The sequence below is a fragment of the Salmo salar genome, chromosome ssa27 (genome assembly GCF_905237065.1).
Source record: "Salmo salar chromosome ssa27, Ssal_v3.1, whole genome shotgun sequence".
Classification (NCBI taxonomy): domain Eukaryota; kingdom Metazoa; phylum Chordata; class Actinopteri; order Salmoniformes; family Salmonidae; genus Salmo; species Salmo salar.
In genome coordinates, this window is record NC_059468.1 from 2,945,548 (window position 1) to 2,969,390 (window position 23,843).

The 23,843-nt window shown below is 44.9% G+C and overlaps 1 protein-coding gene across 2 annotated transcripts in view; it reads left to right on the forward strand.

Moving 5' to 3' along the window:
- Positions 1 to 23,843, forward strand: part of LOC106588200 (RNA-binding motif, single-stranded-interacting protein 3) — a 251,388-nt gene that overhangs the window by 137,058 nt on the left and 90,487 nt on the right. For both annotated transcript variants that reach the window (XM_014176955.2, XM_014176957.2), the window contains exons 5-6: positions 17,690 to 17,847; positions 21,400 to 21,479. In XM_014176955.2, the coding sequence (XP_014032430.1) occupies positions 17,690 to 17,847; positions 21,400 to 21,479 (238 nt within the window). The remainder of the gene's footprint in view (positions 1 to 17,689; positions 17,848 to 21,399; positions 21,480 to 23,843) is intronic.

The following is a 23,843-nucleotide window of genomic DNA, read 5'->3' on the forward strand; positions in this document are numbered from 1 at the left end:
TCACTCTTCAAGACAATTGTAAAGTGTTGCTAAAGTGTGTATCATCACAATGAAATGGGGATATTATAGGTACAATCTTACACTTGAGTCACTCCACTCTCCTCCTTGATCCATGACCTCAGTTCATGTTGACCTCACTTAGAGGGCGTCCCTCCCATCCCTCCATGCATCCTCCACTGAGGACCAGAGGTCCCTAACTCTGTCTTTTACACACACTGTGATCTGGACGTTCACCACAGGAGGTTGGTGGCCCCTTAATTGGGGAGGACGGGCTCGTGGTAATGGCTGGAGCGGAATGAGTGGAATGGTATCAAATACATCAAACCCATGGTTTCCACGCGTTTGATGCCAATCCATTTGCTCTGTTCCAGCCACTATTTTCCTCCCCTCACTATTATCCTCCTGTCTTATCTCCTATCTCCGTCATGACTGATAACATTTGTCTAGACGCTTTATTGTTGCAATGTTGCAGAGCCACTTAACGAGAGCTGTTCTTTCATGCATGTGTCTCCCTCCCGCTCTCACATATGCACGCACGCACGCACACACACGCACACACACACACACACACACACACACACACACACACACACACACACACACACACACACACACACACACACACACACACACACACACACACACACACACACACACACACACACACACACACACACACACACCCTGCAAGCTGTTGTTGAGACATGGGGAGATCTCAGTGAGACACAAGGGCAGGTTGTTAGTTTGTTAGTTGACTCAGTGTATCATCAGCGTCCGCGACAAACACATTATCTATCTCCTCCAGCCTCGAACAGGACCTCTCCTCTCACAGGCCATTTAGATGCTAATTAGACTGTTACAAGCAGCCGTCCGGCCCCTCAACACAGGTCATCTGGTGCTAATGAGCCAATGAGACACTACAGTCATACAGCAACAATGATATCCTGTTGGTCTGGCTCTGTCTGAAGGAAAGTGGCACGTTGAGGTTGACACAGGGAAATTGCAAATAAGTGTTAGTTTTGTCTATTTGGTATGTTATTATCACAATTTATACAGATATGATTGACTCTTATTCCGTCATCGGTCTTGGGTCTGTGTTGACAGTTATGGCCATCCACTTTGGAACAAGCGTTTTAATTAATACCTTTAAGTGCTATCCTCTGGGTCCACACTGTACATTTTGTTGTAGGACTTTTACTCAAATACATTCAATTCAAAATATTATAACTGTGAAAAGAGAAAAACAAATTGTTTTGTAAATGTCATAGTTTCTATATACAGATCTTGTGCTTGCACAAGACTTCCATTATTACTTTTGTATTGCTTTTGTTTGTGTTTGTGCCGCAAAATAAATACATTTTCAATATGTATTTCAATATCTGAGAGCCTCAGTCCTGCCTCATTCTCCAGTGCTCTTGTGTCATTGCTGGATATTGATGTGGCGGTATGAAGTGTGCCATTTCATTTCTGTTCCATTTGATGTATGATGTTTGTGTCGCGGTAAAGGCTTATGTGCCAATCTCCGTGTTGCCTGTGAGTGTCGACACATTAGGGGAAAACAAATGAAGCTTTAACTTGGCTTAGTTATTCTATGTGTGTTTGTGAAACGGGCATACAGCGAATGTTATTAGCTTGGCGGTGTAGAATTCTTAAGCGGGGATTGCATTTCACCTTCATTTGGAGAGCAGGTGATGGAGCAAAAGAGAGAGAACGTTTGTGATTGACGTTGCTGTGGCTTCCAAAATCGCTCATTGTTGATTTCATGTTGTATAACTAATAGTGGGGGGCCCAACAGTGCATACGGCCCAGTACATCACTGGGGCCAAGCTTCCTGCCATCCAGGACCTATATACTAGGCGATGTCAGAGGAAAGCCCCAAAAATTGTCAGAGACTCCAGTCACCCAAGTCGTAGACTGTTTAACTCAGCTACCGCACTGCAAGCGGGATCGGAGCGCCAAGTCTAGGACCAAAAGGCCCCTTAAGAGCTCGTACCCCCAAGCCATAAGACTGCTGAACATATCAACAAATGGCCACCCAGACTATTTACATTGACCCCCCCCCCACCCCCCATTTGTTTTGTACACTGCTGCTACTCGCTGTTTATTATCTATGCATAGTCACTTCACCCCTACCTACATGTACAAATGACCTCGACGAACCTGTACCCCTGCACATAGACTCGGTACCGGTACCCCCTGTATATAGCCTCGTTATTGCTTTTTTATTCTGGTTCTTTATATTCTTTTTTTACTTTTGTTTATTTGGTATATATTTTCTTAACTCTTTCTTGAACTGCATTGTTGGTTAAGGGCTTGGAAGTAAGCATCTCTACACTTGTTGTATTCGGCGCATGTGACAAAGTTTGATTTGATTTAATATGTCAGCTCAGGTGATGCAAGTACAATGGTTAAACGTCACTTTTTTTAGCATTTTCTAATGAGACCATGTTGCAGAATAACCTCTTCCTGTGTGTCCTTTATTAAAAATACATATTGGTAGCAGAAGTACCCCTTGTGTGTATGTTTGAGTGTCCATGCATGTATATGTGTATGAGTTATCGAATAAGTTTGCCTTTCAGTAAACAGTGAAGATCCCTGACCCAGAGAGTCTTGGGGTCCACATTCTTAACATAGCCATGTGCTGGCAGATCTGCCAGCAGAGGGGTCTTACAGACAAACGCTTTGAAGTCACTAATGTTCGTGGCTCATTTGACTTATCCACAGTGGAGACAGCACGCATGGGGACTTTAAGAGCCTCGAACCCCATCCGGCGCTGCTCCACGGGTCATGTGCAGTAAAGCGCTGAAAGCGCTATAAAAACACATACCCAGAACACTAAAAGGGCCAACGAAGCTGGACACCCATCCCTTTTGGAGGTTTGTCAGGACAGGGGTCACCCCGTTTGTACTTTATGGGGTCCTTGTGACCCTGAGAACCATGGGTCTGCACCTCGTTGGAAAACTTTAGACGCTGGAATACATTTTACATTTAGTAGACGCGCTTATACAGAGCGACTTACAGGAGCAATCAGGGTTAAGTGCCTTGCTCAAGGGCACATTAGTCGGCTCAGGGATTTGATCCATCGACATTTCGGTTACTGGCCCAATGCTCTTAACCGCTAGGCTACCTGCCGCCTTGTGTTTTCTACCAAGTCCAAAGTCTGAACTAACAAGGCTCACTGTGAGGAGTCATTCATTATGCTACCTCAGCAAGAACTACTGCATTTTTTAATACAATTCCATAGAAAATAACTTCAAGCCTGTAGTCTATTGAGGCCACAGTGGGCCTTGCCAAGGTTATTTCGTAAGTGGTATTTTTTTATTTGACCAAAGGTCATTTCAATAGCATCAAATATCGAATGTAGTGTCTTGAAAACAGGAAGGATTTTGTAGTCGTTTGATACTCAAGGAAACAGAGCATCTCAATCTTCCCTGATCTATGAGATTAAATAGTTATTTACATGCTTAAATATGAAATAGGACAGAGAAGTGTAGGGCATGAGATGTGACTTAAATTTTGCAGGTGGGAAGAGAGGGTGGAGGAGGAGGCTTGACATCTTATTGTTATGACATGCATTTCTTAATGAGGCCCACAGAATTATACCTATGGAGGAGCATATTCTATGAAGAAACTTTGAATATCTTTGAACTTCAGAGTCGGCTTAACGTTGGACCAGCTAGCTAGCTAACAAGCTTGTGTGTGCAGAGCGGCACCAGCAGTCAAATAAATAAAAAACGTCTTACCAATGTGAAACGTGATAACTATATTATCCTTAACTAGCATTGAAAAGGTTCATCCGTTCTGTAATAAAAAAAATATATCTGTAATTTCTGAATCATGCTTGTAATGGCAGGTTGCCTACACATGCACACACACTGGCAAAGATTTTCAGCTGGCAGGCAGACACAGAAATGATTTTCTGAGTGACATAGTGAGGGCTTAGCGTTGGCACTTTAGCGTTTTTTTGTGGGACTGGGAAAAAAACAGTACCACTTGCTGTGTGGAAGCAGAGAGAAGAGTCTATGGCTTGGGTGGTTGGAGTCTTTAACGATTTTCCGGGCCTTCCTTTCTGATATAGAGGGCCTGGATCGCAGGGAGCTCGGTCCCCACCCTTTGTAGGGTCACTTCCGTTCGCGATTCTGAGTCTGTTCCTGGAAAATGTCATTATTTTCCGGTTTTTGGTTCTGTTCCCTGAAACTGTTCAAACCCTTGCCGAGAACTGGAATGCATGGATCATATAGTCCATATAGGAAAAGATACACCAGCCCAATCTCTACGACTGTGTTGAAGATGAGGCTTTCTGAGCTGGATAGAAGGGATGGTGAGATGGAGGCAGAAGGTGAGAAGTTCAATTTGAGCTGGCTAGGTCATCTAGGCCGACACAGGTCCCCTCTCTGAGTGAATCATCTATAATTTACAGCCATGTCTCCTGACGGCGTGATGTAGGGAGAGGTGCCCTCCTGGTCAACACAGGAATCAAACACCAAGTAGCAACACGCCCTAAACGAATCTAAACGAATGACCACCCACCAAATGATGTCAACAAACAGGAATTCAATCTCCCAAAAATGATATCATGAATGATGCATTAGGGCTGAGAATGAGAAAATGCATTTACCAAGAACACAATGAGCTGTTGTAGCAACACCGTCATGGGGGGAAATACCGTAAACGCATTATGACAATGGGCGAGAGATTAGTGATGTTATTTCATCTTGGGAGATGAGGAAGCATCATGATTATAGACATAATAGGACTTAATGAGACCGACCTGGGATTTGACCAAATAAAAACGTATTTTGTCTGTCTGTTTAAGATCTTGCTGTGTGTCTGTGCATAAGGAAGAGGGGTGAGACCATCCAGCACCCGGCGCCCATCTTCTTCCATGTTAATAATGCATTTTTGATACGAGCTCCACATGAAATTTTTATCTCTGGAATATTAGCTCACCGAGGGAGATACAAAATCTAATCAGTGGCCGTGATTAAGCGCGGGTGAAGCACATATTGACCCATTTAAATTCACATTAACCCGTCATCAAAATGTGTGAGGCATGGTACTGATGGCTGCTGGGATTGAGAGGTCTTATGTCTGTTTTGCTGGGAAAAGGTCTGATCTTCTCCCACGTGTGTAAAGGAGAAAATGAGAGCGGGAGGAGGGAGAGAGAGGTAGCAAGTCTTTATAGGTTCGCTTCATCTGGTTAATAGTTGTCATGCTGCTAATGTAAAGGTTCATGTATAGATTGAGATATGTTTAAATGTATGTTTGATTTGAACTAATCATGTTAGATGTTCACATTAAACAAAGATTGCAAACGATATGGGATTTCTTGTAGCCTTTCCATTTTTTTTCAGATATTGTTAGCCGTTATTGAGACACGTTGCAGGCCCTCGGTGTTTGTACGTGTGTGTACATTTGCTTTTTATTACTTACATGCAGCACAACCGCATGGCACGCCGTGGCACATTCCTACACCCTATTTGCCATCCAAACTCTCTCTGCCCAATAAATATTTCACCTCCCAACCCAGGATGGTAACCCAGCCCAGCCCGCCTCCCGCCTGGATGATGCCTCTTAGCCTAAAACAACCCTTGCTGCCTGGCTGGCGGGCTGAAGGCGTGTGGAAACCCTTAATAATGTATCACCACCTCTTGTTCCCTCGCATGGCATCTAACATCTTCGGCAGATTAGGATTAAGCAATAAGGCCCGGGGGGGAGGGGGGTTATAATATATATAATAGTACCAGCTACCTATTTTCCCGTAAGTGGCAATAAACCATATCCAACTGCATGTGGAGGAGGACGGTGCTGTGGTGGTACTGGGTGGGCTCATGGAATTAAAGTGTGTGAATAAGTGTTAGGCTTAACTCAACTGAACACCTTGGTGCCTCGGAGGGGGTGGTCGGACACCCTCAGCTGTCACTGACATAGATTGTTGCGCTCACAGGAAGGGAAAGAACACTAGGTCGGAATTAATCTGATGTATTACAGTCGTGGCCAAAAGTTTTGAGAATGACACAAATATTAATTTTCACAAAGTTTGCTGCTTCAGTGTCTTTAGATATTTTTGTCAGATGTTACTATGGAATGCTGAAGTATAATTACAAGCATTTCAGAAGTGTCGAAGGCTTTTATTGACAATTACATGAAGTTGATGCAAAGAGTCAATATTTGCAGTGTTGACTCTTCTTTTTCAAGACCTCTGCAATCCGCCTTGGCATGCTGTCAATTAACTTCTGGGCCACATCCTGACTGATGGCAGCCCATTCTTGCATAATCAATGCTTGGAGTTTGTCAGAATTTGTGGGGTTTTGTTTGTCCACCCGACTCTTGAGGATTGACCACAACTTCTCAATGGGATTAAGGTATGGGGAGTTTCCTGGCCATGGACCCATAATATCGATGTTTTGTTCCCCAAGCCACTTAGTTATCCCTTTTGCCTTATGGCAGGGTGGTCCATCATGCTGGAAAAGGCATTGTTCGTCACCAAACTGTTCCTGGATGGTTGGGAGAAGTTGCTCTTGGAGGATGTGTTGGTACCATTCTTTATTCATGGCTGTGTTCTTAGGCAAAATTGTGAATGAGCCCACTCCCTTGGCTGAGAAGCAACCCCACACATGAATGGTCTCAAGATGCTTTACTGTTGGCATGACACAGGACTGATGGTAGCGCTCACCTTGTCTTCTCCGGACAAGCTTTTTTCCGGATGCCCCAAACAATCGGAAAGGGGATTCATCAGAGAAAATTACTTTACCCCAGTCCTCAGCAGTCAAATCCCTGTACCTTTTGCAGAATATCAGTCTGTCCCTGATGTTTTTCCTGGAGAGAAGTGGCTTCTTTGCTGCCCATCTTGACACCAGGCCATCCTGCCTGCTGCCATTCCTGAGCAAGCTCTGTGCTGGTGGTGCCCCAATCCCACAGCTGAATCAACTTTAGGAGATGGTCCTGGCGCTTGCTGGACTTTCTTGGGTGCCCTGAAGCCTTCTTCACAACAATTGAACAGCTCTCCTCTCTCTCTTCAGTTCATTAGCATGGCAAAGAGGGACTTTGCAATTAATTTCAATTCATCTGATCACTCTTCATAGCATTCTGGAGCATATGCAAATTGCCATCATACAAACTGAGGCAGCAGACTTTGTGAAAATGAATATTTGTGTCATTCTCAAAACTTTTGGCCATGACTGTAGACTACACTCCGTAGCAATGCATGCTAATTTTAGGATAGGGCTGTTTTGTGGCAGAGTGGAGTAGTGGATTTGTCCTGGCTGGCTGAAGCTAAATGAAAATGAACTGTCATCGAGGTGAACGAAAAGGTGCAGCTTTTTACTCTGGTAAATGGTCAGTTGCAGACTGCGTCCAGATGTGATTACATCAAAATCAAATCAAATCAAATTTATTTTTATATAGCCCTTCGTACATCAGCTGATATTCTCAAAGTGCTGTACAGAAACCCAGCCTAAAACCCCAAACAGCAAGCAAAGCATGTGAAAGAAGCACGGTGGCTAGGAAAAACTCCCTAGGAAAAACTCCCTAGAAAGGCCAAAAACCTAGGAAGAAACCTAGAGAGGAACCACGCTATGAGGGGTGGCCAGTCCTCTTCTGGCTGTGCAGGGTGGATATTATAACAGAACATGGTCAAAATGTTAAAATGTTAAAATGTTCATAAATGACCAGCATGGTCAAATAATAATAATCATAGTAGTTGTCGAGGGTGCAACAAGCACGTCCGGTGAACAGGTCAGGGTTCCATAGCCGCAGGCAGAACAGTTGAAACTGGAGCAGCAGCACGGCCAGGTGGACTGGGGACAGCAAGGAGTCATCATACCAGGTAGTCCTGAGGCATGGTCCCAGGGCTCAGGTCCTCCGAGAGAAAGACAGAAAGAGAGAAAGAGAGAATTAGAGAGAGCATATTTAAATACACACAGGACACCGGATAAGACAAGAGAAATACTCCAGATGTAACAGACTGACCCTAGCCCCCGACACATAAACTACTGCAGCATAAATACTGGAGGCTGAGACAGGAGGGATCAGAAGACACTGTGGCCCCATCCGATGATACCCCGGACAGGGCCAAACAGGCAGGATATAACCCCACCCACTTTGCCAAAGCACAGCCCCCACACCACTAGAGGGATGTCTCCAACCACCAACTTACCGTCCTAAGACAAGGCCGAGTATAGCCCACAACGATCTCCGCCATGGCACAACCCAAGGGGGGGGCGCCAACCCAGACAGGAAGACCACGTCAGTGACTCAACCCACTCAAGTGACGCACCCCTCCCATGGACGGCCTGGAAGAACACCAGTAGGCCAGTGACTCAGCCTCTGTAAAAGGGTTAGAGGCAGAGAATCCCAGTGGAAAGAGGGGAACCGGCAAGGCAGAGACAGCAAGGGCGGTTCGTTGCTCCAGCCTTTCCGTTCACCTTCACACTCCTGGGCCAGACTATACTTAATCATAGGACCTACTGAAGAGATAAGTCTTCAGTAAAGACTTAAAGGTTGAGACTGAGTCTGCGTCTCTCACATTGGTAGGCAGACCATTCCATAAAAATGGAGCTCTATAGGAGAAAGCCCTACCTCCAGCCGTTTGCTTAGAAATTCTAGGGACAATTAGGAGGCCTGCGTCTTGTGACCGTAGCGTACGTGTAGGTATGTACGGCAGGACCAAATCGGAAAGATAGGTAGGAGCAAGCCCATGTAATGCTTTGTAGGTTAGCAGTAAAACCTTGAAATCAGCCCTTGCCTTAACAGGAAGCCAGTGTAGGGAGGCTAACACTGGAGTAATATGATCAAATTTTTTGGTTCTAGTCAGGATTCTAGCAGCCGTATTTAGCACTAACTGAAGTTTATTTAGTGCTTTATCCGGGTAGCCGGAAAGTAGAGCATTGCAGTAGTCCAGCCTAGAAGTAACAAAAGCATGGATTAATTTTTCTGCGTCAATTTTGGACAGAAAATTTCTGATTTTTGCAATGTTACGTAGATGGAAAAAAGCTGTCCTTGAAACAGTCTTGATATGTTCTTCAAAAGAGAGATCAGGGTCCAGAGTAACGCCGAGGTCCTTCACAGTTTTATTTGAGACGACTGTACAACCATCCAGATGAATTGTCAGATTCAACAGAAGATCTCTTTGTTTCTTGGGACCTAGAACAAGCATCTCTGTTTTGTCCGAGTTTAAAAGTAGAAAGTTTGCAGCCATCCACTTCTTTATGTCTGAAACACAGGCTTCTAGCGAGGGCAATTTTGGGGCTTCACCATGTTTCATTGAAATGTACAGCTGTGTGTCGTCCGCATAGCAGTGAAATTTAACATTATGTTTTCGAATGACACCGAAATTTACAATTGATTTGTCAGAGGACAAACCATTCACAGAGACAAACTGATATCTTTCCGACAGATAAGATCTAAACCAGGCCAGAACTTGTCCATGTAGACCAATTTGGGTTTCCAATCTCTCCAAAAGAATGTGGTGATCGATGGTATCAAAAGCGGCACTAAGATCTAGGAGCACGAGGACAGATGCAGAGCCTCGGTCTGACGTCATTAAAAGGTCATTTACCACCTTCACAAGTGCAGTCTCAGTGCTATGATGGGGTCTAAAACCAGACTGAAGCGTTTCGTATACATTGTTTGTCTTCAGGAAGGCAGTCAGTTGCTGTGCAACAGCTTTTTCTAAAATTTTGGAGAGGAATGGAAGATTCGATATAGGCCGATAGTTTTTTATAATTTCTGGATCAAGATTCGGCTTTTTCAAGAGAGGCTTTATTACTGCCACTTTTAGTGAGCTTGGTACACATCCGGTGGATAGAGAGCCGTTTATTATGTTCAACATAGGAGGGCCAAGCACAGGAAGCAGCTCTTTCAGTAGTTTAGTTGGAATAGGGTCCAGTATGCAGCTTGAGGGTTTGGAGGCCATGATTATTTTCATCATTGCGTCAAGAGATATAGTACTAAAACACTTTAGTATCTCCCTTGATCCTAGGTCCTGGCAGAGTTGTGCAGACTCAGGACAATGGAGCTTTGGAGGAATACCCAGATTTAAAGAGGAGTCTGTAATTTGCTTTCTAATGATCATGATCTTTTCCTCAAAGAAGTTCATAAATTTATTACTGCTGAAGTGAAAGCCATCCTCCATTTGCGAAGGCTGCTTTTTAGTTAGCTTTGCGACAGTATCAAAAAGAAATTTCGGATTGTTCTTATTTTCCTCAATTAAGTTGGAAAAATAGGATGATCGAGCAGCAGTAAGGGCTCTTCGATACTGCACGGTACTGTCTTTCCAAGCTAGTCGGAAGACTTCCAGTTTGGTGTGGCGCCATTTCCGTTCCAATTTTCTGGAAGCTTGCTTCAGAGCTCGTGTATTTTCTGTATACCAGGGAGCTAGTTTCTTATGACAGATGTTTTTAGTTTTTAGGGGTGCAACTGCATCTAGGGTATTGCGCAAGGTTAAATTGAGTTCCTCGGTTAGGTGGTTAACTGATTTTTGTCCTCTGACGTCCTTGGGTAGGCAGAGGCAGTCTGGAAGGGCATCAAGGAATCTTTGGGTTGTCTGAGAATTTATAGCACGACTTTTAATGCTCCTTGGTTGGGGTCTGAGCAGATTATTTGTTGCAATTGCAAACGTAATAAAATGGTGGTCCGATAGTCCAGGATTATGAGGAAAAACATTTAGATCCACAACATTTATTCCATGGGACAAAACTAGGTCCAGAGTATGACTGTGGCAGTGAGTAGGTCCAGAGACATGTTGGACAAAACCCACTGAGTCGATGATGGCTCCGAAAGCCTTTTGGAGTGGGTCTGTGGACTTTTCCATGTGAATGTTAAAGTCACCAAAAATTAGAATATTATCTGCTATGACTACAAGATCCGATAGGAATTCAGGGAACTCAGTGAGGAACACTGCATATGGCCCAGGAGGCCTATAAACAGTAGCTATAAAAAGTGAGTGAGTAGGCTGCATAGATTTCATGACTAGAAGCTCAAAAGACGAAAACGTCATTGTTGTTTTTTTTTTGTAAATTGAAATTTGCTATCGTAAATGTTAGCAACACCTCCGCCTTTGCCGGATGCACGGGGGGTATGGTCACTAATGTAACCTGGGGGTGAGGCCTCATTTAACACAGTAAATTCATCAGGCTTAAGCCATGTTTCAGTCAGGCCAATCACATCAAGATTATTATCAGTGATTAGTTCATTGACTATAACTGCCTTGGAAGTGAGGGATCTAACATTAAGTAACCCAATTTTGAGATGTGAGGTATCACAATCTCTTTCAATAATGGCAGGAATGGAGGAGGTCTTTATACTAGTGAGATTGCTAAAGCGAACACCGCCATTTTTAATTTTGCCCAACCTAGATCGAGGCACAGACACGGTCTCAATGGGGAAAGCTGAGCTGACTACGCTGACTGTGCTAGTGGCAGACTCCACTAAGCTGGCAGGCTGGCTAACAGCCTGCTGCCTGGCCTGCACCCTATTTCATTGTGGAGCTAGAGGAGTTAGAGCCCTGTCTATGTTCGTAGATAAGATGAGAGCACCCCTCCAGCTAGGATGGAGTCCGTCACTCCTCAACAGGCCAGGCTTGGTCCTGTTTGTGGGTGAGTCCCAGAAAGAGGGCCAATTATCTACAAATTCTATCTTTTGGGAGGGGCAGAAAACAGTTTTCAACCAGCGATTGAGTTGTGAGACTCTGCTGTAGAGCTCATCACTCCCCCTAACTGGGAGGGGGCCAGAGACAATTAATCGATGCCCACACATCTTTCTAGCTGATTTACACGCTGAAGCTATGTTGCGCTTGGTGACCTCTGACTGTTTCATCCTAACATCGTTGGTGCCGACGTGGATAACAATATCTCTATACTCTCTACACTCGCCAGTTTTAGCTTTAGCCAGCACCGTCTTTAGATTAGCCTTAACGTCGGTAGCCCTGCCCCCTGGTAAACAGTGTATGATCGCTGGATGATTAGTTTTAAGTCTAATACTGCGGGTAATGGAGTCGCCAATGACTAGGGTTTTCAATTTGTCAGAGCTAATGGTGGGAGCCGTCGGCGTCTCAGACCCCACAACGGGAGGAGTAGAGACCAGCGAAGTCTCGGCCTCCGACTCCGACTCGCTTAATGGGGAGAACCGGTTGAAAGTTTCTGTCGGCTGAATAAGCGACACCGGTTGAGCATTCCTACAGCGTTTCCCTCCAGAAGCCATGAGAAAGATGTCCGGCTGCGGGAACCGTGCGAGGGGGTTTATACTAACGTTACTATCTGTACTTACTGGTGGCACAGACGCTGTTTCATCCTTTCCTACACTGAAATTACCCTTGCCTAACGATCGCGTCTGAAGCTGGGCTTGCAGCACAGCTATCCTTGCCGTAAGGCGATCGTTCTCCTGTATATTATAAGTACAACGACTGCAATTAGAAGGCATCATGTTAATGTTACTTAGCTTCGGCTGTTTGAAGTCCTGACGAACCATGTCCAGATAAAACCTCCGGGGTGAAAAAGTTGAATGACATTACATTGACATAATGGCACGAGCAGTTGATTGGATCAATTGTGTTTTATGTCAGATAGGCGGGAAGGAAAGAAAACCATACTTTTGTGTACTGCCTCGTTGTTATTATTATGGCTAAATATCAGGCAGTTTAGGTGCTGTTTGTTAATGTGCAGTAATTCAAAAGGAAATGGCCGCCTTGGGGACAGCACAAATGTTCTGCCTCTCATCTCTTTGTTTCTAATAGAAAGCATGAATTTAGAATGTGTATTTTGTCAGCCCCCTAGTGTGGAGCATAAGGACCTCACACATTTCTCTCTCTCTCTCTCTCTCTCTCTCTCTCTCTCTCTCTCTCTCTCTCTCTCTCTCTCTCTCTCTCTCTCTCTCTCTCTCTCTCTCTCTCTCTCTCTCTCGTGTGCTGTACTCAGGGACTATGTGAGAGAGAGTGTATGTGTGAGCTATTTTTATGCAACTGTCTGTGTACATTATGCATGGGCGTGCATTGATGCATTGATGCCTGAGTGCTTGTGTGTGTGTGTGTTTGAGGGATGAGGGGTGAATCTGTACTCTCACATAATTCTACAGCACCTTTTTAAGACCTAAATCCCCTCACACACACTTAATACACTTGTCTATGTGGCTGTCGAGAGAGGGGACGGTGCAGCGGACAGACAGAGGGAAGAGTGGCGGCTGGGACGTGTTTGACAACAGACCCTTCAAAGGCGGGTGGCTTGATCCCAACGTTTGGGGGTCTGGGATAGGGCTGGGAGGGGGTTTGCTTGGAGGCCTGTTGCTGGGAGCAGAAGGGGGCTCATGAAAGAGTCTGTCTGACTGACAGCTCTTTGTTCCGCCGCCTTTTTGTCTCCGGCTCCTTCTGACTCCTGACAAATTTAACCCAGGGCTGCTTTTGAACTGAGGGGATGTATTCGTTCACTTTCTCCCACACCCTCTCCCGTCTCCCCATTTGCCTCTCTCTTTCTCCCCTGTCTCCCTGTCTATGTCATTTCCCACCTGGTTGGTGAAACTTTAAAACAGGCACCACAGACCTGGGGTTCCACAATGAGCACTTAGAACCCATTCTACTCTAGCTTTCTAGCTTTCTCTCTGGCGACACATGTGAGAAAACATAAAACATGTCCACACAAACACAACTGTTTTGTTCCTAATAGCCTTCCCCAGACCATAAAAACGGAAACACTACTACCCCTCCTCCAGCCACCAGCCATCGTTGGCTCCCCCTCCCTAGCTTGGGGGGGGGGGGGGTCATCCAATCTCCCTGTCTCACTACCTGGGGAACCGTGAGCTCCCTTACCACCCTGAAGCGAAGAAACAGCCTCCACACTGAGGACGAATCAGAGAGCCTGTAGAGCCAATTACCCAGCATGCTCTAATCCTCTCTCTCTGAACGAGAGGGGGGGGGGGCGGGGGGGGTGGAGAGGTAGGGCAGTCAGAGCACCGGTGTATTGTCAAATACACTGCCCCCAGTCAAGACGCACGTCTGTCTGTCTGTCTGTCTGTCTCTTCTCACTTTTATCATTTCAATGAATACAACCTGGATGGCCTTGAGGCAGATCGTGAGCACTGTTAATGGCCTTATCCTTAAGGACTCGGCAAAGGCAACAAGGGCTTTCTTTTATGTGTCATACCTTTCTCTATGTCATGTCAGATCTCATCCTCTCTCTCCCATTCTCTCAACCCCCTTCCCTCTTTTCCTTCCCTCTCTCTTGCTCTCTCATTCTCTCCCCATTGTCTCTTGTTCTCTCTACCTCCCCTGCAACGAGGTAATATTCATTGAAATTATACTGAGGTAAACAGAGCAGACCCTTAATATGACAGAGGCTGTTGGTTCGGGCGCTGCGTGCCATCCGTCAAGGGAAGTGATACGGGGCACCGTCATCCTCCTGGTGGCAAGGTGGAGGAATTATCCCCATCAAAGAGCCCCTACAGCCTGCAGGCGTACCATTAACCTTCCACAGCACAGCTCAATGGCAAGGAGACACTTTGCCAAGGCCCCTGCAAGCAACGACACACACACACACACACACACACACACACACACACACACACACACACACACACACACACACACACACACACACACACCACCTAGACATGCAAGCACACACCCACTCACACTCATCCCCTTGTACATGCACACATTTGCTGATACATAGACACACACACACCATGACACACACTTAGACAAACATACACACACACATTCACCTCAATTACTCTTTCATTTATGGCCCGACAGCTGAGCATATGCAAAATTAAATCTCCTGGCGGAATGGGGCCGGCCCATCTCACCTTGCGTCAAAACACACTCATTTCCAATCCTCCCTCCAACCTTTTCATCTGGAAGGAAAGGCAACAGCGGGGTATTAATGGGTGTGTGAGGCGGAATGTCATCAAAGCGGAAATTATGTGAGACGTCCGAGTGTAAAAGAGCTCCACATGTTAATCCCTCCGCAAACGCTAGGCCGCCCGTCAACACACACACACACACACACACACACACACACAGTCCTTCACGCCCAACTCATTGGTTGAACCATTTTGATATGAGCTAATGCATGTCTAACTATGTGAACCAGTTTCTGCCTTAATATTGAATTTAGAATTTATCTGACATAATTCTGAATACTGGCCCTGTGGAAATCAATGGGCTTTAATGGAATACAGTTGTATATAAGTAACTTTTAATTAAGAGTTGAGCCCTTTCTGCACTACCTCATGCTACCTACATTAAGCTGTACCCCCCAATAACTCATGAATACACTGGAAACAATGTAAAACATACTTGAGCATGGGCCCCTTATAAAAAAAGATTGCCGTTTTGAAACTGCAGTAAAAGTGCAGTAACTGCAGTTGACCTGTGGTATTTTGGACGAACTAATTGCAGAATAACTGCAGTGTACTGCCGTTGAACTGCAGTTATACTGCACTCTAATTGCAGTTACACTGCAAAATTACTGAAATAAAAAAAAACTGTTATTTTGGATGCAGTATTTGCAGCATAATGCAGTTATACTGCACTCTAACTGCAGTTAAACAGCAGTGTACTGCAGTTATAATGCACTCTGACTGCAATCTTTTTTTTTGTAAGGGACAGGATGGTGTCAAACCACCAAAACAACAAGGCCTTGTTATTTTCCCTGAAATCTGCTAATTGAGTTCCTGGTTAGAAGAAGACCAATGTTTTCCTGTTTTTTCAGCATGGGTTTTGTCCAAGTGGAGCGCCCATGGGTTTTAATCAGATCCTTCATGTCCTGTTCGATAAGACACTTAATTAATCAGAGAAAGGACCGACAGTCGGACGGAAACAGGACGGCCGAGATACTTCCTCTGCTCTCTATCGATAACAACAAAAAGAGGGAGGAAGCAAATAGAGAGAGAGAACAAAGCAAAAAGAGGGGGGAAAAGACAAAAGAGAGAGGGAAGAAGCAAAAAGAGAGAGAGGGAAGAAGCACTGAGTAGAAAATAAGAAGTGCCTAAGGCTTAGTCACAGTTTGTTCCCTCTACCTCTGAAAGAGGCCATTTTAAAGGGGTCATGTCTGTTGATGTCTGGGTCGGGTTTTGTCATTCCTCTCTGTGGCTAAAGTGAAGTACCATGTATAGGTGTTAGCCCTCAGGGTTGTTAGCCTCCTAGCCTGCTAGCAGCACAGCACTGCTTGCTTTCATTAAGGGAATGGGAAGAGGCTGCTGGTAAAGTGGATTCCTTGGCTGGTCATTCTTCTCTGTGGCTAAAGTGAAGTATCATGTTTAGGTGTTAGCCCTCAGGGCTGCTAGCTAACCTGCTAGCTATACCACAGCACATCTTACTCCCATTCAGGAGAATAGAAGACGCTACTGTTAAAAAATGTATGCCTTGCCGTGGCTGCTTGTACTCCAGTGGGCCCTGGGTTCGGCGGGCTAAAAGGTGTGATGAGATGTGATAGATGAGTGCTGGTGGGTGTCCAGACTGGCCGTATTGGAGAGACGCAGCTGGCCCGCTGCCACCCTCTCTCCCTGGCTCTGCCCCCTCCAGCTGTGCCCCCACTAGCTAGCTAGAACCCTCGGGCGCTACAAACCGCACACACACACACACACACACACACACACACACACACACACACACACACACACACTTAGTGTACACTTACACACTCACTGGTGTACAAATACACACATCGGTATTCAGAAACACACAGACAAACAGACAATAAAAGGCCACTAAAATGTGCAGTTTTGTCACACAACCCAATGCCACAGATGTCTCAAGTTTTGAGGGAGCGTGCAATTGGCATGTTGACTGCAGGAATGTCCACCAGAGCGGTAGCCAAAGAATTGAATGTTCATTTCTCTACCATAAGCCACCTCCAACGTTGTTTTAGCGAATTTGGCAGTACGTCCAACCGGCCTCACAACCGCAGACCACATGTATGGCGTTGTTTGAGCGAGCAGTTTGCTGATGTCAACATTGTGAACAAAGTGCCCCATGATGGCGGTGGGGTTATGGTATGGGCAGACATAAGCTACGGACGATGAACACAATTGTATTTTATCGATGGCAATTTCAATGCACAGAGACACCTTGATGAGATCCTGAGGCCCATTGTTGTGCCATTCATCCTCCGCCATCACCTCATGTTTCAGCATGATAATGCACAGCCCCATGTCATAAGGATCTGTACACAATTCCTGGAAGCTGAAAATGCCGCAGTTCTTCCATGGCCTGCATACTCACCAGATATGTCACCCATTGAGCATGTCTGGGATGCTCTGGATGGACGTGCATGACAGCATGTTCCAGTTCCCGCCAATATCCAGCGACCACGCACAGCCATTGAAGAGTGAGACAACCTTCCACAGGCCACAATCAACAGCCTGATCAACTCTATGCGAAGGAGATGTGTCACACTGCATGATGCAAATGGTGGTCACACCAGATACGGACTGGTTTTCTGATCCACGCGCCAACCTTTTTTTTAAGGTATCTGTGACCAACAGATGGATATCTGTATTCACAGTCATGTGGAATCCTTAGATTATTTAAAGCATAACTGATACATCCTTTCTAACACACATCCTCTCTCACTTTCTCGTTCTCTCTGTTTACTGTGCATCTCTCTTTGTGTATCGTTCTGAAACCAAATTGCCCAATGTTGGAACAGTAAAGCTCTCTGAATCTAAATCTGAATCTCTCTCTCTCCCTCCACAGCAACAGGAGCAGGACCCCACCAACCTGTACATCTCCAACCTGCCGGTGTCCATGGATGAGCAGGAGCTGGAGAACATGCTGAAGCCCTTCGGTCACGTCATCTCCACACGGATCCTGAGGGACGCCAACGGGGTCAGCAGAGGGGTCGGCTTCGCCAGGTATGCTTGCTGGCACTGGTGTAAAGTACTTAAGTAAAAATACTTTAAAGTACTACTTAAGTTGTTTTTTGGGGGTATCTGTACTTTACTTTTTATATTTTTGACTACTTTTACTTCACTACATTCCTTAAGAAAAGATTGTACTTTTTACTCCATACATTTTCCCTGACACCCAAAAGTACTCATTACATTTTGAATGCTTAGCAGGACAAGAAAATTGTCAAATTCACACACTTATCAACAGAACATCCCTGGTCATCCCTACTGTCTCTGATCTGGCGGACTCACTAAACACAAATGCTTTGTTTGTAAATGATGTCTGAGTGTTGGAGTGTGCCCCTGGATTTCCGTAAATATAAAGAAAACTAGGAAATGGTGCCATCTGGTTTGCTTAACATAAGGAATTTGAAATGATTTATACTTTTACTTTTGAGTATATTTTAAACCAAATACTTGTATACTTTTACTCAAGTAGAATTTTAATGGGTGACTTTTACTTTTTTCTTGAGTCGTTTTTTCTATTAAGGTATCTTTACTTTTACTCAAGTATGATAGTTGGTTACTTTTTTCCACCACTGCTTGCTGGAACACACACACTCACGCCAAAGACAGATTCTGTAGTGCCTGAAGAGTGTGTGTGTTTGGGGTGGGGGGTGCGTGCGTGTGTGTGTGGGGCGGGGGAGTGTGTGTTTGGGGGAGGGGGGGGGTTCCATGAGATATTGACACTTGTGTCTGCATAGCATTAAGCTATTTGTTTAGGCTCTATTTTCCTCCTGTAAAATGAGAGTTTACCCTCCTATCCCTTCAAAGTCATGTACGTCCTCCTCATCCTCCACACTGCTCTCATTTCTCTCCCCACAACACAACACAACACTCCCGGCTTGTTTACCCAGAGGAAGGTGTTCATGAGAACAACACCATCTTGCAGAGATTTCTCTTAATCAGCCCGTGCTGCAGTCCCCTCCTATTCCCCACTCTATTACAGCGGGTTACAGAAGGATTGACAGGCAGACTCCAGCAGATCAATACACACACACACACACACACACACACCAACACAACAGCTCAGCGCAGGATAACACGCTCCACCTGTTCAAGTAGGGCTGAGTGGGGAAGGAATATGATGGGGAAAGAGAGAGAGGAGAAGGGGAAGAGGTGAAGGGAAGAGAGGAGTGGAAGGGAGAGGCACAAATAGAGAGATGCCGAGGGATACTGTTGAGAAAAAAAGAACAGAGGGATGGGGGGGAGAAAGTCCATAGAGTGGGAGATAAGAAAGAGGGAGTGAGCAAGAGAGCATGAAAGAGAAAGAGAGATGGAAAAGCAGGAGAGAGTGAGAGAGACAAGGGTGCATCCAAAATGGCACCCTATGCCCTATATAGTGCATATATTCCCTGGGCTCTGCTCAAAAGCAATTCACTACATAGGGAATAGGGTACCGTCCATTTGAGATTTAAACAATCAGATGTTGTGACAGAGGGCCCCAGCCTCTAGTCCACAGATGTTGAGGGACAGAGGGGCATTAGAGAGAGTAAACCTTGCTAAGTGTTTCTGCACTCCTCCATTACACCGTTATCAGAGCCCATTACTGGGGGCCTCACAGCTAATCACTGTGGACATGATCACCTGATGTCATTAACCATCAGGCCTCCCTGCCTCACAGAGAGCAGAGAAGAGACAGAGCAGCCAGGAGGATGGTGTGGCTGCCAGGGGTTCGTCAGACCTGAGAGAGCAGGAGGGAGGGATGAGGGAGGTGGGAAGGGTGGAACAGATGGAGAGAGCGAGAGAGAGAACAGGTTGTAACAGAGGGAGGAAGATGTGTATAGTGAGAGAGCACGAGAGTGAGAGAGTGAGTCTGTATATAGACATAATATGGCATTTGAAATGTCTTTATTCTTTTGGAACTTTTGTGAGTGTAATGTTTACTGTTCATTTTTATTATTGATTTCACTTTTGTTTATTATCTATTTCACTTGATTTGGCAATGTAAACATATGTTTCCCATGCCAATAAAGCCCCTTAAATTGAATTGAAATTGAATTGAGAGAGAGAGAGAGAGAGAGAGGTAGAATTGAAATTGAATTGAGAGAGAGAGAGAGGTAAAGACTAGTTGTCATCCTGAATGGGTCTGATCCAACTGCTCACAGGAGAGATACATTTTACCAGTTACAAATCAACCCCTAGTTCCACTCGTGACAGAAGTGAATTATTGCATATAGTTAGTATGAAGTGCTTTCAGATCTACACAGTGCCTATGGTAGGGCGAAGGGTTTATTTAGAATTAAGCAAAACAGAGAGGTTACCTCTGCTCTATGCAGATGCTCTCCTCTGGGACCTCTCTACCGTTGGGACTAGCAGGAGGGAAGGAGGGAGGGTCTTAACTGAGAGCGTGTGTAATTGTGTTTGTGTGTGTGTGTGTGTGTGTGTCTGGGGCACGTGCGCCCCATTAGATCACTGGCAGCAGCGGTGGGTGAATGTGTGCAGGGTAGGCCATTCAAGGCCACTCACTGTGAAAAGGGCTCCGTTGACTCACCCTGCCACAATGAGACACAGGGACCTGACCCACTTACACCACAGGTCCCACTGCCAGAAAGCAAAAGAGAGAGAGAGAGAGGGAGGGATGGAGGGAGGGAGCGAGAGAGAGGACAACAGGGATAACAACAGATGAGAAAGAAAGACCGGTGAGAAATATTGGGTCGAAAATAGGCGAGGGGAGGAAAAGGGAGGAAATGGATAGATGAGAGAAAGAGATGGATGAGTCATGAGAAAAAGATAGAGGGTCAAGAAGAGCGGTATGGAAAAAAGGGGGGTGAAAGGGGGAGGGAAAGAAAAGGAAAGAGAAGGACGAAACCGAAAAAGAGATGTGCGAGAGAGTAAGACCGAAAGCAAAGAAGACAGGGTGACAAATGATGGATAATCTAGTGAGGGATACAGAGTGAAAGAGAGAGACATCACAGACCCCTTACTGGTACGTACGTATTTAGATGATCAGTGGTCTGAGTTGGGCGGAGGGAGGGAGGCAAGGGTTTAATATGATACTACTCTGTTCTCTGTAAATGAGATGAGTCACAGTCACACTGTGTGACTCCGCTCCCTTAGTAACTCCACCACACTCACTCTTCCTGTTCCATGACACACAGACAGTCAACGCTCTGTCCCGTCTCTCATGTCCTATTAGTGCTCACGCCACTCTCTTCCTCAATTAGCCCAGGAGAATTTGGATATCACTGTGACTCAAGGGTGTACATCCTCAGTTTGCCTCCTCGTAAAATGACTCAGCCACAATACTGTAGGCACTCAGCCAAGGAAAACAATAGGTTTTGTCATAGGGCCTCGAATCTACATTGGATCAACATAGAAAATGTTCCATGCATACTCAAAGGTACTGCACGTATGAAATGTCATGCTTTCGGGTTTCATCGTGTGTAAGAGTTGTATTCTGCCTAGGCACTTCAGTAGATATTCAAGGACTGTTGTACATTTTATATAGCATGTTTTAAGTATTCATTCATGTGTAATATAATATTCCCACTTGTATTCATCCTTTTGTCACAGGATGGAGTCGACTGAGAAATGTGAAGTGGTGATACAGCATTTCAATGGGAAATACCTGAAAACCCCACCAGGCATTCCAGGTAAGAAGACTTCCCTCTCTGCTTAAACATTCCTCTCACCCCCCCGAAACCCTCCGTCCTGATTCAGTTATGCAAATTGCACCGTCTCAACTTCCCCCTCTTTGGGAGATTGTCAACAATCACATTTGTGACACATGACGTGAGCGTCGTCGCTAGCTCTCGCCTCCCGTTCAAAAAGGGCCTCCCCTGGCTGTCCGCCGACTGTTGAACTCAGGAGCTTCTAGGGCAGCCAAAGCGCTCTTAATATTCACACTGCGGGCTTCTCTGCTGCTCGGAAATCTACTTAAGAGCTGCCTTTCCTGCAGCCAAACTTCTAAGGGAACCAAGAGAGAGAGCGAGAAAAAGAGAGGGGGGAGTTGGAGAGGCAGAGGGAATAAGAGAACGGGCTGCCTCAGCAGTTTTTTAGGCCAGGTGCAGCGTTGCACTAAGACCCCTGTTCATTTCAATAGGGACCAGAGGGCAGAAGAGTTTCTGTGGAGGTCTCACCGGGCCCGCTGATGGTTTTATTGACACACTGGGATCCACAGGGACACAGCACGGACTGCCCTTAGAATATAGTCCCTTACAGTATAGTCACCATAGAGACATGTTTGAAATTGCCCATACAATCACTCAGCCCACTGCATAGGCTATCCCACTAGCCATTAAAGGCAGGGGCGTATATATGAGGCTGGGATGTAATGGGAAACCTTTAAAGTGCTAATATCAAACTGACCTTCCCCTTTAATTGTCCCTTCCCAGGTGCTTGTGACATGTATGGTTTATAGATTCTAAGGAAAGGTGCCAAAGGACAAGATTTTTCAGCGATCAGCTAGAAATTAGTCTTTCTATAGTGCCTTCAGAAAGTATTCATACCCTTTTACTTATTCCACATTTTGTTGTTACAGCCTGAATTCAAAATGTATTGAATATATTTTTTTCTACACACAATACCCCATGATGACAAAGTGAAAATATTTTTCGAAATGTTAGCAAATGTATTAAAAATGAAATTCAGAAACATCTATTTTACATAAGTATTCACACCTCTTAGTCAATACATATTAGAATCACCTTTGACAGCGATTACAGCTGTGAGTCTTTCTGGTTAAGTCTATAAGAGCTTTGCACACCTGGATTGTACAATATTTGCACTTTATTCTTTTTAAAATGCTTCAAGCTCTGTCAAGTTGGTTGTTGATCATTGCTAGACAGCCATTTTCAAGTCTTGCCATAGATTTTCAAGCTGATTTATGTCAGAACAGTAACTAGGCCACTCAGGAGCATTCAATGTCATCTTGGTAAGAAACTATATTTGGCCTTGTGTTTTAGGTTATTGTCCAGCTGAAAGATGAATTTATCATCCAGTGTCTGTAGGAAAGCAGACTGAACCAGGTTTTCCTCTAGGATTTTGCCTTTGCTTAGCTCTATTCCGTTTCTTTTTATCCTAAAAAAAACTCCCTAGTCCTTGCCGATGACAAGCATACCCATAACATGATGCAGCCACCACCATGCTTGAAAATAATATTATCATTATTTAAAAAAATGTCATGTTTGAAAATATATAGAGTGGTAGTCAGTGGTGTGTTGTGTTGGATTTGCCCAAAACATAATGCTTTCTATTCTGGGCATAAAGTTAATTTATTTTCCACATTTTTTGCAGTTTTACTTGAGTGTCTTATTGCAAACAGTATGCATGTTTTGGAATACTTTATTCTGTTCAAGCTTCCTTCTTTTAGCTCTGCCATTTAGGTTAGTTAGTATTGTGGAGTAACTACAATTTTGTTGATCCAGCTTCAGCTTTTTCACAGCCATTAAACTCTCGAATTGTTTGAAAGTCACCATTGGCCTCATGGTGAAATCCCTGAGCTATTTCCTTCTTTAACCTGTCTCCTCCCCTTCATCTACACTGATTGAAGTGGATTCTACAAGTGACATCAATAAGGGATCATAGCTTTCACCTGGATTCACCTGGTCAGTCTATGTCATGGAAAGAGCAGGTGTTCCTAATGTTTTGTGTCCTCAGTGTACATTTGATCGTCGTGCTTAACGGTCTATAGGTTAAGTAGCATCATTTTGTTAGTCATCATGTATCTTATCCAACACAACTATCACACGTGCACACTATACAAAGCCTATTTTTTAGCAGGATGTCTCCTGTACCTCTTCAGCTGGTAGCTGCTGGAGTAAAACATGTGTTTTTATAAGCCCGTTCATTGCGCAACAATTCTAAATGCAATCACATGTTAAAAACTGTTTTGGTGCACGATTAAAATGAGCTACTATTTATATTTCTCAACTGGTAATTGAAGCGTGCCTTTCATTCACCATTCAAGTGCAGGCAACAGGCTATCAGCACGTCACCCACTACTTTACAATGTGAGC